We start from the raw sequence: 18649 nt of genomic DNA, 5'->3' as shown, positions 1-18649 counted from the left end.
AACGTTGACCGGTCCGCGGCGACAAAAAGGTTGGGGACCACTGTTCTATACGACTTTGGTAGCCAGCTGTATTCACTGCAAGCAAGGTATAGCAGAGACCTTAGGATCGGTATTCAAGTAGTTATGAATTATTTCAATAATAAGATCTCAGAAATATTTTGAGGAGGTGTACGAAACGCACACAGGAAATATAGCCAGCGCACCACCTTCTCAAGTAAACATAAATGCAGATGACGATGCGAAATAGATAAGTATGGAAGAAATAAAAAATGCGATTAAGTATATGAAGAATGGGAAAGCGCAATGTTATGATAACATTGCCACAGAGTTTATAAAGGCGGGTGGAGAAATAATTTTTGTATGGCTACATAAGCTCTTTAACCTATGTTTAGAGGAAAAATACACTCCCCTTGATTGGAAGAGAGCTGTTGTTATGCCTCTTTACAAGGGAAAAGGCTCTAGGGTGGACTGCGGAAACTATAGAGCTATTAGCCTTTTGAGCGCTGTTGGAAAGATTAATGGCAGAATACTGATTGAGAGAGTAAGAAAAGTGACTAAAGAACGAGTTTGGGATACACAAAGTGGATTTATGAATGGAAGAGGATGTATGGATCAAATATTTGCTCTGCGAAATATGACAGAAAAGTTTCTGGCTAAACATCAAAAACTTTTTTGCGCATTTGTCGATCTGCAAAAGGCATTTGATAGAGTTGACACAGAGAAATTGTGGAAGGTTTTATCGGAGTATGGAGTAAATAATAACCTGACAAGGGCTGTTGCGTCACTGTATAAGGACAGCACAGCACAGCATGTGTGAAGGTGAATGCGTCATTCACATCGTGGTTTAATATTCCGAAAGAAGTCAAACAGGGATGTGTAATGTCACCATGGTTGTTCAACATATACATTGATAACTGTATGAAAGAACTGAATAATTTAAGAATGGAGCAAAAATGAGTGGTATAACTGTTAACTGTCTTCTGTATGCGGATTTTCAATTTATTTATTTTAAAAACGTTTATGTACATAACAAAAAAATTCAATGCATACATAAAACGAAAAAATGAACACTTAAACTTAAATATACAAAAATGGTAAAAATAAAAAATACCCAGCAATTATAGAGAAAGAATGCAATCCTCTTTGAACTTTTTTTCACTAATATAAAAGATGTCAATATCCGAAGAGATACGGTTGAGTAAAGACATTGCTCTTCCTACTGGCATTATGGCCATCGGCAGGTTGGTTCTGCAAGCAGGAAGATAAAACAGCTTAAGCTGTCTATGTCTAAAGTAGTCATTAGGAACATAAAGATGATGCCGTGTTTCTTGCTAGCAGCAAAGAAGACCTTCGATTCTTGGTAACAAAAGTCTACGATGTATGCAAGAAAAGCGATTTGCTTATGAATGTTGATAAATCAAAAGTTATGGTTTTTTAAAGGGACGAAAATATAACTAAATGTGAGATCACCGTTAACGGAGATATTCTGAATCAGGTAGAAGAATTTGTGTACCTGGGAAGTATGTTTACTAGGGACGGAAAGGCCGAGAAAGATATTGAAAGGATGGTGAGTGCCGGGAACAGGGTGAATGGTGCACTAAAATCTACTTTGGCAAACAAATGTTTATCGCAGGAGGCTAAACAAGCAGTTCACAACGGAGTTCTAGTTCCAACTCTAATGTATGGGAGCGAAGTATGGAATTGGAAAAATAATGATGAAAGTAGGTTGAATGCTGTCAAAATGCGATCCCTCAGGCAAATATGTGGTAAAACCATGTATGATAGGTGCACAAATGTCGAGATCCGTGAAGTGTGTAAGGCTGAGACATGCATTATTGACAGAATCAAGAAAGGGGTGCTGCTTTGGTTTGGACATGTAGAGCGAATGGACAGCGAAAGAACGGCTAAAAGGATCTACGATGCAAATGTTGATGGATGCAGAAAACGAGAAAGACCGAAAAAGACATGGCACGATCAAGTCCATCAAATACTTGAAGATGGACATGTCAAAAGTAGGAATAATCGGCGTGCGTGCATGAGAAGATGTATGAATGTAGAGGAAACGAGGTCTGTATGCCAAGATAGAGTGTTATGGCGTTCTATCCTCTCTGCCTACCCCTACGGGGAAACGGCGTGATGGTTTGTTGTTGTTGTTAAAATATGTTCAAAAGAATACCAAACCAAACAAGTTGTCTTCGGGCACTTCATCATAAAGCCTGAGCATTCTTAGTATTGATAAAGAGAAGACGGTGTTGGCAGTTTCCCGCGGCAAATAAAGTGTTACCGCGAGTGGTGGGATTTAGGAGACTGATATGAATTTACTTATGTATTTGGAGAACCAGTAAATATGTCGATTTTGTTATATTCTTTACCTCCCGCAGGCATATTCCTGTCCGTGCTGATCTTCATGTCCGTGGCCGGCAACGTGCTGGTCTGCGTGGCCATCTACACGGACCGCGGGCTGCGGAGGATCGGCAACCTGTTCCTGGCCTCTCTCGCCATCGCCGACATGCTCGTGGCCGCCACGGTCATGACCTTCGCGGGGGTCAACGACCTGCTCGGCTACTGGGTGTTCGGCGCGCAGTTCTGCGACACGTGGGTGGCCTGTGACGTCATGTGCTCCACGGCGTCCATCCTCAACCTGTGCGCTATCTCGCTGGACAGATACATTCATATCAAGGACCCGTTCAGGTATGCGCTTCCTTTCCAACGAGCCTTTGACTGTGACTAGATTTAATTGAAGTAGTTAATCATGACAATCGATCATCATTTTTTGAACGATACTTTTAATAATTATAAGAGAACTGAAACTGAAATTGTGAAATCTAATAATCCCGTATGTTTATTAGGTAAAATTGTAATAAATTGTTTGTTAATAAGTTGATGATACCTTGATAATATTGATATAATAAATATTTTTAGTCTACAAAAACGTAGAAAAATACTGACTCCATATATATATGTTCGGTATACAAAATGGTATAATCGATGTGCCATCATTACCGGGATAAAAAAAACACCGTATTCCAACTCGTAGGTTGAAAAACAATGTTCATCGATCAGCATAGAACTAACTATGGCATTAATTCTTCAATGTCCCGTCTTTGTCGTATTGTTAACTCATTACAAGATTTGGGTTTTTTCGGTTTAAGTTTACAGAGATTTAAACGAGCATTAAATAAAAGGTCAAGGTCTTGGTGCTTTTTTTATATTTTTAATGTTTTAACTATTTTAATATTGTTTTATTCATACTCTTTGAATTATTTAAATGGACAATTTCCGTTAGTTAAAAAAAAAGAAGAATTCTCTGAATTAATTAAGAATTATTATAATTAATGAACAGTATCTAAACTTAGCGAATTGCGATTATTATGCAAATGTCTCATGTATTGTTAATTGCTTTTGAACCATATTAATAAATTATCGCCATCACCATACCACACCCGATGATGCATAGAGCACAACACTCGTTAAATTAAATGCAGCGTATCTTGATCATCCGTTACAGGAAGGTGAGTGGATTAGTCTTACGTTTCAGGGGCCAGTCCAGGGACAATGAAATACAACTGTGTAAAAACACCTCTTTTAAAACAAATATTTCGTGACAACCTTCCCAGAAATCAAACCCGGGACCTCGAGCATGGTAGGTGGACACACCAACCACCGCACCGTACCGATGATTTTTATCTACGACCAAAACACCCGTCAAGGATTCCGGCTCTTTTTCACACAAAGAACTGTATTCTGTAACTGTTTTAACTGTAAAAGAGCTGTAAAAGAACTGTATTCTGTAACTGGGTAACTGTTTTAATTTATTTTTTAAATTTTCGTACTATAGACAATTAGTTTTATTTTATGGGCAGTTGAAGGTAACCACGGAATGTACAGAAAATGGCCCCCATTTTCTGTACATTCTGTACGTTTCTGGACCTGCCGTGTGGCGGGGCGTGCCATCGTCTCAACTGTATAATAGCTATCTCGCGTTGTCTCCCCAGGTACGGAAGATGGGTGACCCGGCGCGTGGCGGTGGGTACCATCGCCACCATCTGGCTGCTGGCGGCGCTGATCAGCTTCGTGCCCATCTCCCTGGGGCTCCACAGGCCGCAGGGAGCGGCCCGCTTGCCGTCACCCCCGCGCCCCACGTGCGCCCTGGACCTCACACCCTCCTACGCCGTGGTGTCCAGCTGCATCAGCTTCTACGTGCCCTGCGTGGTCATGATTGGTATTTACTGCAGGTATATATGCATATTTAAATGAATTATACAAAAGTTTATTTTTATACTGTTATAACTTATATTCGTTTAATATTTTTTAATCTCGCTTATTATATTATATTAACCGTGAAGGGATCTAGCTGCTCAAATTAACTATAATTTCGATCTCTTAATAGACTGTGTTAAATAACAAGAAAGAGATGGATTATTCTATAGCGAAGACATTAGAAAAATCAAAAAAGGAAGCATACTGTTTAACAATTATTTTTCCATAATTAATAAAAATAAATATATTATTTAGCCCTGTTGTAGCAAAATTAATTAAAATCATAAATTCGCCGGTCAAAGGATCAACTTACAAGCTTGCATCCCCCATCACTGTCAATAATCGACTGAATCTCTTTCACACAAATACCGGCCACAGAACAGCGTCTCTGCCTTTCTTGTAATGAGTTAAATCTCCGTGCTCTCTCTTATATATTTATTGTTGTTGTATTGGCGTAACATTAATTCTTCGTGTAGCAAGGATAAAATAATTGTATTAAAATCCAGCATAGTTATACAAATTTTACACTGTTACAAATCCGGTGTGAAAATATCAATTTGAAAAACCCACAACAAACTTTCACGTCGTTTCCCCGTGAGGGTAGGCAGAGATGATAAAACGCCATATCACTCTGTATTTGCATACAGATCTCGCTTCATCTACAATCATACATCTTCTCATGCACGCGTGTCGATTATTCCGACTTTTAACATGTCCATCTCCAAGTATTTGTTGGAGTTGGTCGTGCCATGTCTTTCTCGGTCTTCCTCTATTTCTGCATCCATCAACATTCGCATTGTTAATATTCTTAGCCGTTCTTTAGCTGTCCATTTGCACTCCATATCCAAACCAGCGCAGAGCTCCTTTCTTGATTTTTTCGGTTATGGTTATTTCAGCCTTACACAATGAACGGATTTCAACATTTGTGCATCTATCGTACATAGTTTTACCATACATTCACCCGAGAGATCGCACTTTGACAGCATTCAGCCTACTTTCACACCTGTTTTTCCAAGTCCGCACTTCGCTCCCATACATCAGGGTCGGCACCAGGATTCCATTGTGAACAGCCAAATTTGCCTCTTGCGACAAACATTTATTTGCCAAGGTTGATTCAAGTGCACCGTTCACTCTGTTCCTGACACTCACCTCATTTCAATATCGTTCTCGGTCATTCCATCCCTAGTAAACATACTTCTCAGATACGCAAATTCCTCTATTTGTTTTAGTATAACACTCCATTCACAGTGATTTCACATTTAGTCATACTTTCATTTCTTTCAAAAACCATCAAATTCGATTTATCATTGACATCCAGCAGCAAATTGCTTCCCTTGCCTACATCGTAGACCTTTGTTACCAAGAATCGCAGTTCCTCTTTGTTGTTATTTATTTATTCGAAAAATCACATGAGCAAAATTACAAACAAATAGTCTACTTAAACACTAAGGGAAAATCAAGCAAGCGAAGGAGTGCGGTATAGCGGAATACTTGAGAGGATCTATCGGTTTCTATATTGGCAATGCCTGTTCTAAGGAACTGGCATGTTGCGGCAAAAATAATTATAATATAGGGTCGTATTTGCAAAACTATACGCAGATATAGTAAGCATGAATGAAATGTATAAGTATAAATATAATTTAATAAATATGTACATAATATACTCGTATAAGTATGTAAGTATATAACATAAATGTACAAATTAAGTTATATTATTCAACTAATTTTCTGACTCTTTGCTTCCCAAGAAGTAAGCAAGAAGCTTATAAGAAGTGCATTTAAAGATTACAAAAAAAACAACTTCATAATATTTTTAAAAAACAAAGATGTATCACGTCTTGTATTGTATGTAGAAGAGAGTAGTTTGACATCACAGCCAGCCACACAAGAGTTAAAAAATAATTTGAAAAAACTAAATCCAAAATGCAATGTATTGGATTCTCTAAAATGTTTAACCTATCTCCATTACGCACTCCATCGCAGGTTATACTGTTACGCGCAGAAGCACGTCAAGTCGATCCGCGCCGTGACGCGCACGGTGCAGCTGCCGGACAGCCGCACCAAGAGCGTGCGCACGCGCGTGCAGACGCACGTGCAGTCGTCTCCCTACCACGTGTCGGACCACAAGGCCGCCATCACGGTGGGCGTCATCATGGGCGTGTTCCTCGTGTGCTGGGTGCCCTTCTTCTGCGTCAACATCGTGGCGGCCTTCTGCAAGACTTGCATTCCTGGTAAGCTAAAGATATAACCTTTGCTATTACGTATTTATTAAAACAGTTGTTTTTGTTGAAATAAATCAGTTCGTTTGTTGCCAATAGCTTTCTCAAGCAGGATCTCGTGTATTATTTTGGACACCTGAAAGTAGTACAAATTAAAAAAAAAAACAGAATACACCTATTAATAAGGCAATTCGCCTGATGAATACGGTTTCTGGAGATAGAACATATATATTTTTCTGCACATGTCGGCAGCTTAGTAGATATCTATTTTCTATTCGTCAAATTTTCATTCGTCGTGTTATTCCACCGATATTCACATGACCTGTGAGGTAATGCTAACTACAATTAATGTTAAATAAATAAATATTTACAAGGCTTATGATCTGTCATTGGCTGGTTAAAGTGGCTTTTTTACGCACGGTGTAACTTTAACCACTTTATCAATGTTTGAACATCCATATTTCCTCGATTCTTCTTTATGTTGATTTTTGTTCGGTTAAAACGCTGAAACCTTTATTGACTTTAAAAAGGTTTTTCAATCACAACTTTTTTTGGACCAGTTAGTTCAATCGACGATATTTTGAGCTTGTCCAAATGTTTGTATACAAAAACTGGGCATTCCGGACATAAGGAACTTCCTTATTTTTTTCTGAAAAATGTAAATCTTAATAAACTCCCTAGAAGATGAAATCCAGTCTTCAAACATTTTGACAAACTCAAAGTATTGCTGATATAATTTTTATTTTTCATGTCGGCTGCAGATAACTATCGCCTCGCGTTAATTACTGGACTGTTTTAAAACTTAACAGTGGATAATATCAATATCCGATGACCAAATTGCAGAAAATGAAACTGCCTGTTGTCTCAATGATTTTAAGTGATATTCATTTTTACCAGAACACAGAAGTAATCAAAAACGTGTATTCTTTACGTTCATTCAAGATTTATTATTTTACTCAAAAATGTCCGGAGTGATTCTTTGGTTGAAGTTCTAGATTTCATTTGAGTTAGTTTGATCCGAATACCTTATCGATCTCAATATTCCAAACGTTTTCACTCGCTTCCATCCCCCGTTTTTTTTATTCATGTTTTACCAGCTATCGAGGCAATGTCGTCGGCCCATCTTTTCTGTGGCCTTCCAGCACCTCTTTTGTTTGCCAATGATCATATCCATAGTTTTTCGTATGTCCCCCTTTCATAATTATGTCTCGCCGAGTGACCTACCTGCTGCCATTTTAATTTTGCTGTACGATCTACGATAAATCTATAACTCTAGACTGCGCCTAATTTTTTAATTTTTTATTGTAACTCTTAAACAAACACCGAGCATTTGCATTTTTATGGATTGTTAGGTTCATTTCAGTTTAAGTCAGTTTGTCGTTACTGGCAATATACTTACACGATTCAAAGACTTAAAGCATACTTATTCACGCTAAAAAATGTACTAGAGCTTGCCGGAAGCATCTCCAATTAGTTCTTTTTTCTCAGTAACTCTGTTGTCTGGTTGAAGTTACTAAGTTTGCCCTAGGTGTATATGGATATTGATCAACCACTCTGATGTTATTATTGTAAATGAAAATATCATTCCTCGTTGGACTCATTATCATTGTTTTATCAATATTAATTTCCAAACCGATTTTTTTTTAAAGTCTCATACAGCTCTGTCTTCGCGTGAAAAATAAAACGTATTTAAAAATACTTCCAGGTCTCGTGTTCAAGATCCTGTCCTGGCTGGGCTACTCCAACTCGGCCTTCAACCCCATCATCTACTCCATCTTCAACACCGAGTTCCGGGACGCCTTCCGGCGGATCCTCACCGCGCGCTACCCGCCGTGCTGCGGCTACCGGACCGTGCGCGCTCAGCGCGAGGGCGCCAGGAACGACAACTTCGTGACGGACTACGGCACCAAGACGCTGGTGGTGCGCAGGAGCGGATCCCTCAGGGAATGCTCCTTCGCGGGCGCCACGCCGCGCTCGTCCGTGGAGTCCGTCCGGAACTTGAAGGACAGCCAGATCTGACCCGAGGCGTCGGACCCCGTCCAGCATTCCAGCTTCAGCGGCCTGTTGGACTCGGTCGATGTAGTGTAGGAAACTATTCCGACTGTGGCCCGTTTCGCACGTATCGTCCCAATCCACATGGCACGGTTAAATTAAGGGTGGGTGGATACTTATAAATTGCGCTGTCGTGCAAAAAAAGTGTACGAAAAAATAACAACGCTGAACGAGTTTCCTTGTATAAAAATCGATTCGGGATTCCAAAAAAAATTGTTGTCTATTTACTGCAACCTAATTTTTCTCGTAAATATGGAATAACACGACTTCAAAATACTTGAACCAAAAAAAAAAAACAAAAATTATTCACTATTAACATATTACAACAGAGATAGAGATCATTTTAGAGAAGGAAATGGAAGTCTAGGCATGTACACGGCTAATGACTTGTCATTGGCTAGTTTAAATGGCAATTTTACACACTGTGTAACATTCACAATTTTGACTCTATTCCATCAATTCTTCTATTTGTTGATGTTGGCAAACTTCTATTCCTTTTCTTGAATGTTTTCTATCTCTGTTGTAATATGTTAATTTTAAAAGCTCCCTCTAGGGACCCTCTAGGGTTGAATTCAGTTTTTGTCTACAAAAATGTTGCCAAACTCAAAACATTGTTAAGATTATTTACTTTCTCTTTCATATTAATATTAAACGTACCAAATATGTAAAACATCAATGTGGGGCATTCCAAAAACGTATAGTGGGTACTTGTTTTTTTTTTACTTGTTGAATTAATGTAAAAAAAATAATATTGGAAAAAAAAGTTCCGGTAAAGGCTTCTTTTATTTTATTTATTTAGTTTTCACAGGTACAAAAAATGCAATATGAAATCGAGTGGAGAATAGTCGGCCTCATGGTGTACCTACTGGTTTGTGCACCATGAGGCCAAATAAATAAAATTAATTATAAAATGAGTATCTTCTATGTTATTTTATCGTGCCGGGTGGATTTTTACTGTGGTGTGAAAACGGCCTATTATTATACGGTTATTCCTATACTTCCACAAGTTGTCTGAATTGTATAGCAGTCAGACTGTTAGAGATTCGCCGATGATTTTCAATAGAATGTCTTTAATATTGCTCTTTTGGTGTCATGCCTGAGACGCTCTGGGCTCGGGCTCTACATTTCCAAGTATATATTTTACCTCCGCAAAAGCAGCCTAGCTTGGTCTCTAAGAAACTGAGTGGTATCGAAAATTTGATACAAATATTTGTAGTTTTATATTTCTGCATAGAATTGTCAATGGTTTTCGTAGAACACTTACAACCAACTATGCAAATACAGTTTTTATTTATTAAGAATTCGAGTTTGCGATTTCAGCAATTATAGGTAAATCTCTAAATGTCCTATTGCATTGCATTCATGCATAATATTCTGCTTTTTTTTCTATTTTCATGACACCTACAACGTAAATAATGTCTTACAGGTTCCAAACGTTTTTACTCGTTTCAATGAGCTGCTTTATAATATGTTATATATTTTCAGACGTTTGTTTAATTTTTATGTATATATTAGTAACATGCGATCTTCCTAAAAAATTTTATGTAGGATATTGTCGTTAGAACCTTGAATTAATTGTAAATAATGTACCTTACATTAAATTAATATTGCGTACTTTAGAAAATGTGCTGGCTCACATAATCACGCCTAATTTATTTCAAAATATTACAATTATCTTAAAATAATGTATTGATCCAACCTAACATAAGGAGTTAGAATATAATTATCATACCTTACTTTCAAAACATTATGTTTAAAATAAAACTTATCGATGGTTGTACAATGGAAATATAAAGGAATGAGATTATGTAGGAATTATTCAATATCCGCTGGTTGTTAAAAAAAATAAGGGAACAAGTTGATTGGAATACTAAAATTTCAAAGGTCTAAACTTTGAAAATAAACGTCGGAAACAAAAGTTTATTTGATTAATTTTTCAACATTCTGATATAGTTTTATTTGAAGTCTTTAATTTAAAAAAAATATGCAATAAGTTTAATGTACAGAATTAATTCAATTAAAATTAAAAAAACTATTTTAAATAACGCAAATTACGCGAAATAAAATAAATGAAAAATAAATCATGATAAACAATAGTTGTTATCATGTTCAATATAATGCAATCGCTAAATACTTTCCCAAACAATAGAAAACATGAAAGTATTAAAGGGAGTTGAACCACGCGGTATACCAAAATATAATAAAAATAAAAAAAAAAGATGGAAAATCAGTAAAAGATAAGGAATCAATCACAAAAATAATAGAAACATTCTACACGGAACTCTTTCCATCAAATATAAACCATAACGTGCCAGAAGAGGTGTTAAAATGAATGTTGCATCAGAAAAATTGCCGGAAATTGAGCGCAACAAAATTTAATATTATCTAAAGTATATGAAAAAAATTCAAGCCCAGGTGAAGACAGAATTACTGGCAAAGTGTTAAAATTAGGTAGTAGAAAGCTAACAGAAGCCATAAAAATATTATTTGATAAATATTAAGGAAGAGAAAAAAATACCTGACGATTGGCAAAATGCAGAAATTAAAATATTGTTTAAAAAAAACGACAGTGATAACCTCGAAAATTATAGACCAATCAGTCTACTATCACACCTTTATAAATTATAAACAAAAATTCTAACTAACCAATTGACACAAAAAAATGATTCTTATCAACATGTAGAACAAGCAGGCTGTTGCAGAGGCTTTGGAACTAGATACCATATTTAATCAATTTGACGACTTATAAAAAATCAACCAAATATAACAAAACACTACATTTAGCTTTTATTGACTATCAAAAAGCGTTTGACTAAGTTGATAAATGGACTGTTTTTAAAGCACTTCAAAATGCCAGAGTTGATTTTAGATACATTAGATTAGTAAAATTAATTTATGATAACGCTACTATGGATGTGAGGATTGATGAGGATATAAAAACTGATTTAAAAAAATAGAAAAAGGTGTCAGACAAGGGGCCACAATATCACTAAAGCTCTTTACCCTTTCCTTGGAGGATGTATTTAAAACCCTAAATTGGGAAAATAATGATTTAAAGATCAATGGTATGCACTTGAGTCCCCTCGAATTCGCAGATTACATAATGGTCATAAGTAAAAACACGGATAAACTAGGTGAAATGTTTATGGAACTACATAAAGCTTCAAAAAGGATTGGTCTGGAAATCAATATTCATAAGACAAAGATTATGAGTCCAACAGAGAGAGACACCTTCATTAACAATAATAAAATGGAATTGGTTGATAAATACATATATCTAATACAAAAAGTCAAACTTGGTAAAGATAACCAGACAGCGGAGTTACCAAAAAAATTAGGGCTAAGTTGGGCAAACTAAAATATACTTTTGAAAATAAAGAAGTCTTTTTTTGCTTTAAAATACAAGTATATGAATCGTGCTATTGCCGGACTAGACCATGTGTGTAACACAAAAAAATAGCCAGAAATTAAAATTCACGTGACGATCCACGGAAAAACAGATGCTCGGTGTATGTCTAAGAGACAGAGTAATAAATGGAGAAGTAAGTCGCTGCAGTGGGCAGGACATTTGGCGAGACAAAATGATGGCAGGTAGAAACCCAGAATAATAAAGTGGAGACCATGGGCAAACAAAATAAGCGTTAAAAAGCCACAGAAAAGATTCTCTTTTACCGGTAAATCATGGATGATGAAAGCGGGTGATAGGAAAAAAGAGACGTTTGGAAGAGGCCGCCATCCAGCAGTGGAGAGAATAAGGCTGAAGAAGAAGAAAAGAAGAATACTTCACTAGATCAAATACTGAAACATACTACGGAAAAATCACGGGAAACATAACGTTTAGTCTTGTTCAATTATTTATATCACAAATTTTACAACTTCTTACGGTAAATGATAGCTGCATTAACTTTGAAAAATGCTCGAGACACACTATTTTATCAGAAAAAAAAACCTTTCCAAACTGCGGATAAAAAGCAATATAGCGTAGAAATTGTTTATATGCATAATATATACTCGTATATGCATAATATATGGTTTTAAAATATTAAAAATAAATATTGTAGTAACAATATTATAAAATAAATATACATACTCGAACGTATGTAAGCGTGTAAGCGTGTAAAAATAGCTTTATAATTTAATGAGACGTACCTTTGTACATGAAATTATTTAATATCACACATATCTTGATTCTATCCCAAAAATATAATAAATATCTATCATATTAAATAAAAAACATATTTTCTTCCCAAAAAAGGTAACAAATGAAGCAGAAGAATATTCTTAAGAGTCTTTTTATATTCCCCGCTATAACGGTGTATAGGGTACTGCATTAATGCAGAAATCGCAGCGCATGTCAATCATTTAGTACATTGATGATTTATATAGCAAAAAAACACTTTTTCAAAATAATAATAATGGATTCAATTTTAACTTAATAGGAACCAAACTCGTTACTTCATGCATGATAATCAAATGCCAGCACTACACCGCAGTGCTGATAAACGTTTTATAACAAATATATTTAAAGATTACGTGAATAATTTACTGTGGGATATATAAAAAGTGGTCAGTAATCTGGCAGATGAAGAATACAGTTCTGTGAGTGAAATAGAAACAGAAACCAGAAAGTATTCGGGATAAAATCAGAAAAAATAAACAAGGCACGATAAGTCTGCGTCGTAGAATAGTGGTTGGTGCATTTGACTGCGATGCTTGATTCCTGAAAAGGTCGAAAAAAGTTATTGGTTTTATGGGTGGATTTAATTTGCTATATTCCATTGCTGAACGTACACCTGAAGTGCAAAATTTATCACCTTTCCTTTATGTGACAGATGATCGAGTTAAACTATTTAGTGTACAAATATAACACCAATAAAAAAATATAACATTTCATAAGTTTTCGAAAACATTAATTTATAATTCCAAAAAGACATTGCAAAATAATAAAATGAAGCCAATGAAGTAATCCACAAAAACACATCTTAAAAAAATCATTAAATATCATTTGAGAATACAATGTTTATCACAAGATGTTTTATGATGATGATAAATACATATGTTATTAAATGTATATTTATATACTTAAAACTGTTCGTATGAAAATAGAGTTTAAAGGAAATCAGGGCAAATATCTTCACTTATTTAATTTTTAAACAGCGACCAATGCATCGGTAAATCGTAAAAAATATATACTTATTAGATGTACCTCCGGATGCTTTTCATGTAAATTAATACACATTTTACGATTGAAGCTTTACTCATTAAGTTAAGAAATATTGTAGCAGCGTCTTTCTTCAACAGTGCGAATCCATGTTCTCAGGTACTTCGCTCATGTTACGAGGCGAAGAGACGCCGTGGAAAAAATAGTAGCGCGAGGACGAGTAGAGGAACTCGATCTCGCGAAAGAAGTCCCGCAAGATAGACAGACTCGGAGACAGAAGCGACTGGCGTCTCTCCTCAGGAGGCCTCCAGAAATGCTGACGCCCTTCCCTCCTGCCAACGCGACTACGACTGGTCTGCCAAGAGCAAACGACGAAGAAGAAGAAAACTATTATTAGTATTTCGCTGTTTTTTTAACAACTATTTAGCCTATTATCGCGGGAGTTTTTAAGCGCGATTCTTTTTTATTTTATTTCTTCAATATCAATTAAATTAACTTTACTTTTGCTTTGGATTTAAAGATATTTCACTCAAAGATTTGTGCCAAATGAATTTCATTTAAACAAATGTCGTGTAGATAGAAAAACATAAATAGATTACTTATTATCATATAAATATAACGTTAAAGTATGAATAAATAAGTGAACTAAACAAGTTCCTCGGAATAATTGACCGTATTTTCAAGCAATACTAAGATGTACCTACGCATACAAGTTAATGTCGTATTCTATCATAATATTACGCGTGTAAAATATTAGCATGGTAAGATATGTTTAGAATCGTAACTAAACTTCTATTATGATATCGGTGGCAGCTACGTATACTATCGTATCCTACAAAATGACAAATTTCGATTTCAAACAGTAGCGTGTAGGCAATTACAAAAACTTGAAATCCCTTTATTCAAAGTTTCAGTATCTCTAAAAACATTTTTTTTTCCGTAAAAAACACGCGCCATAAACCTTTGTATTTAAACGAACGACTGTGTTGAGTGGAGGCGAACGTGATGTCGCCTATCGCATGTATCACCCCGTCAGAGCGCACGTTGTCTTATATGCGGATTTTGTTTGTTTAACACACACAAGTGTTTTATTAAAAAAAATTATTGATCGTCCAGAAATAAGTATTAAGGAGGTCAAAGAGTATGTGATACAAGAAAAAAATCCTAATTTGAGTTCTTGGCCTAGAGAACAAAACGAATTAAAAGGTTATTATTGAAACTAGGTCAAAATTATCGTATAATCATACGTACGTTATTTTTCATGTACATTTAAACATATACAGTCAATTTATTCATTTAAAAAATAAACCAGTATATCGTCAATTATACAAACGTTCACATGACTGAATGAAACTAAGTAGAAAAAACTTAAGTACCATAATATATGGTATTTTGAATTGACATGGATTCCACGTAAATAATCGTCACACCAAAATTTCTGACATAATTATTAAATTTTAATGGAACATACTTACACTTTTACAAGTGAAATTCAAAATTCAAATTAACAGCTGTATAATTGTAACTTAGGAAACAAAAACATATTTAAACAGCTCTTCTGAAAAGTTAAAATTCTCATCATATACGATAGTTCACGTAGCTGCCATCGATATATATCGTACAAACTTTTTTTCCTTTAAAAGATCTATGAGAACAAATTATTTTTTATTGGAAAGAGAATTCAAGATCCCTTTATAAGTTTCAATTTTTAATTGAGTGTATTTTTATGTATGTATTTATATTAATACGACGCGATGTTTTGGAATGTTTTAAAACCTAATAACAATTCAAATTTGATTGTACGGCTGAATATAGCGTGCAAATTGACAAATATACTTAAGTTAACTAAATTTTAATCAAAATTTATTGTGATATATTCAGAGTCTTATTCGCTTAATCAAACATATCTTATTAAAAATATTATCAAACAGTTTTAACTATCCTCGAGTATATTATATTGTAACACATTTGAATAAAAAATTATGTATGTTTCATTTTCAATGACAAATTTTATCTACAAAATCTAGAAAAAATAACTATATTAAAATACTCAGTACTTATATTATCGTGAAACGAATGGGTAAAACTTATCGTCGTTAAATGTAATGAATGTTTTTGGGAAATGTTTGTAAAATAAGAATGTATGTTTAAAATTGTATCGTGTTAATCTATTGAATTCATTATTGTATCATATGTAAATTATGCTAAAGTAAGTCTTCGTAAATGCATGTATTTAAGTTTACATGGAATAAATACTTCATAACTATGAAAAAATGAATATTTTTATTTAAAACTATGGTAAAATGCTTTCAAATAATTTTATTAAGTTTCGTAGGATTCAAAATTCAACATTTTCACGATGACAAAATATTTATTTTTAGGTTTGTTAAAACCGATGAACTCATTGTGTGTATAATATTCATTGTAGACTGGCACCTAAAGCGTAAGTCTGATAACTTTACCTTCATGTAACAGGTAGCCAAAAGATAATACACCTGGCTAACGAATGCAGTGCCCAACGCACCACTGTATGATGATGATGATGATTTACATTATGGCGTTCTTTTAAAAAAAGCATATGACACTCAAATTCAATAAAACTTAATTACTTTTTGAACATCATTATTTGTATAGTTTTTATTTATACATTGTATTCAGTAAATCCAAACACGCATAAAGTAGGTGACAATATTCCACTCCGGTTTTATTATTCATTTTAAGGGTCGTTTATTTAAAATAACTTTTAAGACGTATCCAATGTTACAAAAGATTTAGGGCAAAGATATCGCAACCCCCTTTTAATGATTTTTGCGTTTTGTCTGTTTATTTTCATTTAAGTGCTTAAATATCCTATTCAAGAAAAGCGATTTGTTTATGAATGTTGATAAATCGAAAGTTATGGTTTTTAAAAGGAATTAAAATATAACTAAATGTGAGATCAGTGTGAACGGAGATATTCTAAATCAGGTAGAAGAATTTGTGTATCTGGGAAGTGTGTTTACTAGGGATGGAAAGACCGAGAAAGATATTGAAAGGAGGGTGAGTGCCGGGAACAGGGTGAACGGTGCGCTGAAATCTACCTTGGCAAACAAATGTTTATCGCAGGAGGCTAAACTAACAGTTCACGATGGAGTTTTAGTACCAACTCTAATGTAAGGGAGCGAAGAATGGAATTGAAAAAAATATAATGAAATTAGATGAAATGCTGTCGAGATGCGATCTTTCAGGCGAATGTGTGGTAAAACGAAGTATGATAGGTGCACAAATATCGTGATCCGGGAACTGTGTAGGGCTGAGACATGCATTATTGACAGAATCAAGAAAGGGGTGCTGCATCGGTTTGGACATGTTGAGCGAACGGACAGCGAAAGAACGGCTAAAAGAATCTACGATGCGAAAGTTGATACAAAAAAACGGGGAAGACCGAGAAAGACATGGCACGACCAAGTCCATCAAATACTTGAAGATGGACATGTCAACAGTCGGATAATCGGCGTGCGTGCATGAGAAGATGTATGAATGTGGAAGAAGCTAGGTCTGTATGCAAAGACGGAGTGATATGGCGTCCTATCCTCTCTGCCTACCCCTACGGGGAAACGGCGTGACGGTTTGTTTGTTGTATATCAAAAAACCAATTTGTAGCAAGGGGAAAGAACACGAGAACAAAAAACAGTTCAAAAAGTAATAAGCGAACGTGAGTTTTACTGCCCTGCTCTGTTTTACTCGCTTTTTTCACTGGTGAAAAATGAGAAAAATAATTTGTCGGAAAAACCACATAGAAACATGCAAGTCATGTTTACACAATACAAACATAAAAATTATGCCCTCAAGGAAAATATTATAAACAATTTAGAAAATGACTGTCGGTGTAATAATCTATTTACAACATTAAAACAAATCTAGGTAGGTACACATTTTTTTTTCGTTTATCAGGGCCTTTTACCAAAACACGATCAAATCGACGGAAAACAAGTTACATGCATTTTTAAATTATTATCATAAGCATATAAACAAGAAAAACAGAAAGGACAATGAATAATAAAATGTGCGCAAACATAAAAATAAGATAAAACTAAATTCATTCATGTCATCTGTTGACGGAGTTAAAAAGCTTGTCTTAGTGTTCATTCCTTTTCTCAAAGTTCCGTACACAATTTTCAACATATGAAAAAAAAACGATTTTCCTTTATGCTTTTAGTTAGGTGATAAACCTATGGCAGACCTGGCGTTTAAAAAGTAAACTTCTCGTGTTATTTTTAATTCACATTGTGTTTATAAAATTAAACAACAGATGGCAGTAAAACAGTATTTAGCGAAATTATTTTTTTTTTAGTTTGTGTTCATGATTAAAAAGTGGCGTTTTTAAAATGTATTATTATAACATACATTTTTCCTAAATTTATGAATGTTTTATTTCAAAACGAATTTATTGTGAATATACGAGAGCAGAAATCTAATAATATCAATCAGCGTCATCTACTGACATAGTTATAAAGCTTTTCTTAGTTTCCATAACTTTTTCTTCTTCTTCTGGTACCGTACAAAATTTCCAACAGAGAAATAAATTTTCCAAAAAAGACGATTTTCCCTTAGCCAGCAGTCAGTAGTATTAATTTTACGTCATAAACCAATAGTACTTAAATAAAACAACAGATGGCAGTAAAGCAAAAATAAGTAAAGGAAATAAATATTTTTTCAGTTTCAGTTCTATTAAAAATTTTTTTTCACAAGACAACGTATTTAATGTTCTTTTTATTGAGACGATATTATTATGGACGAACCATCAGCAGCAAAATCTGGAAAAGGAATGTTATTATCATAAGATGAACGTCTTTTCTTTCTTCAATGTTGAGAAAAAATAATATCCAGACCTGGCAAATGAAGCATTTAAATTATGAGTGACATACACCCTACATTCTACCCATGTAAACTGAAGTTGGTTATTTACTTTTCAAAA

At 34.8% G+C, this 18649-nt stretch overlaps 1 protein-coding gene across 1 annotated transcript in view; it reads left to right on the top strand.

The window, feature by feature from the left end:
• LOC148279585 (dopamine receptor 1-like) overlaps window positions 1-8833 on the top strand; it is a 383623-nt gene extending 374790 nt beyond the window's left edge. Inside the window, exons 6-9 of the mRNA XM_088229703.1 lie at window positions 2382-2691; window positions 3996-4235; window positions 6244-6491; window positions 8185-8833. Of these exons, the coding sequence (XP_088085829.1) occupies window positions 2382-2691; window positions 3996-4235; window positions 6244-6491; window positions 8185-8498 (1112 nt within the window). The 3' untranslated portion in view covers window positions 8499-8833. The remainder of the gene's footprint in view (window positions 1-2381; window positions 2692-3995; window positions 4236-6243; window positions 6492-8184) is intronic.
• The last annotated feature ends 9816 nt before the right edge of the window (window positions 8834-18649 follow it).

The sequence above is a fragment of the Micrasema longulum genome, unplaced genomic scaffold, assembly GCF_059751315.1.
Source record: "Micrasema longulum isolate JH-2025_06_02 unplaced genomic scaffold, ASM5975131v1 h1tg000698l, whole genome shotgun sequence".
Lineage (NCBI taxonomy): Eukaryota > Metazoa > Arthropoda > Insecta > Trichoptera > Brachycentridae > Micrasema > Micrasema longulum.
The sequence above is the reverse complement of the archived record's forward strand: the minus strand, read 5'-3'. Positions and strand labels throughout refer to the sequence as shown.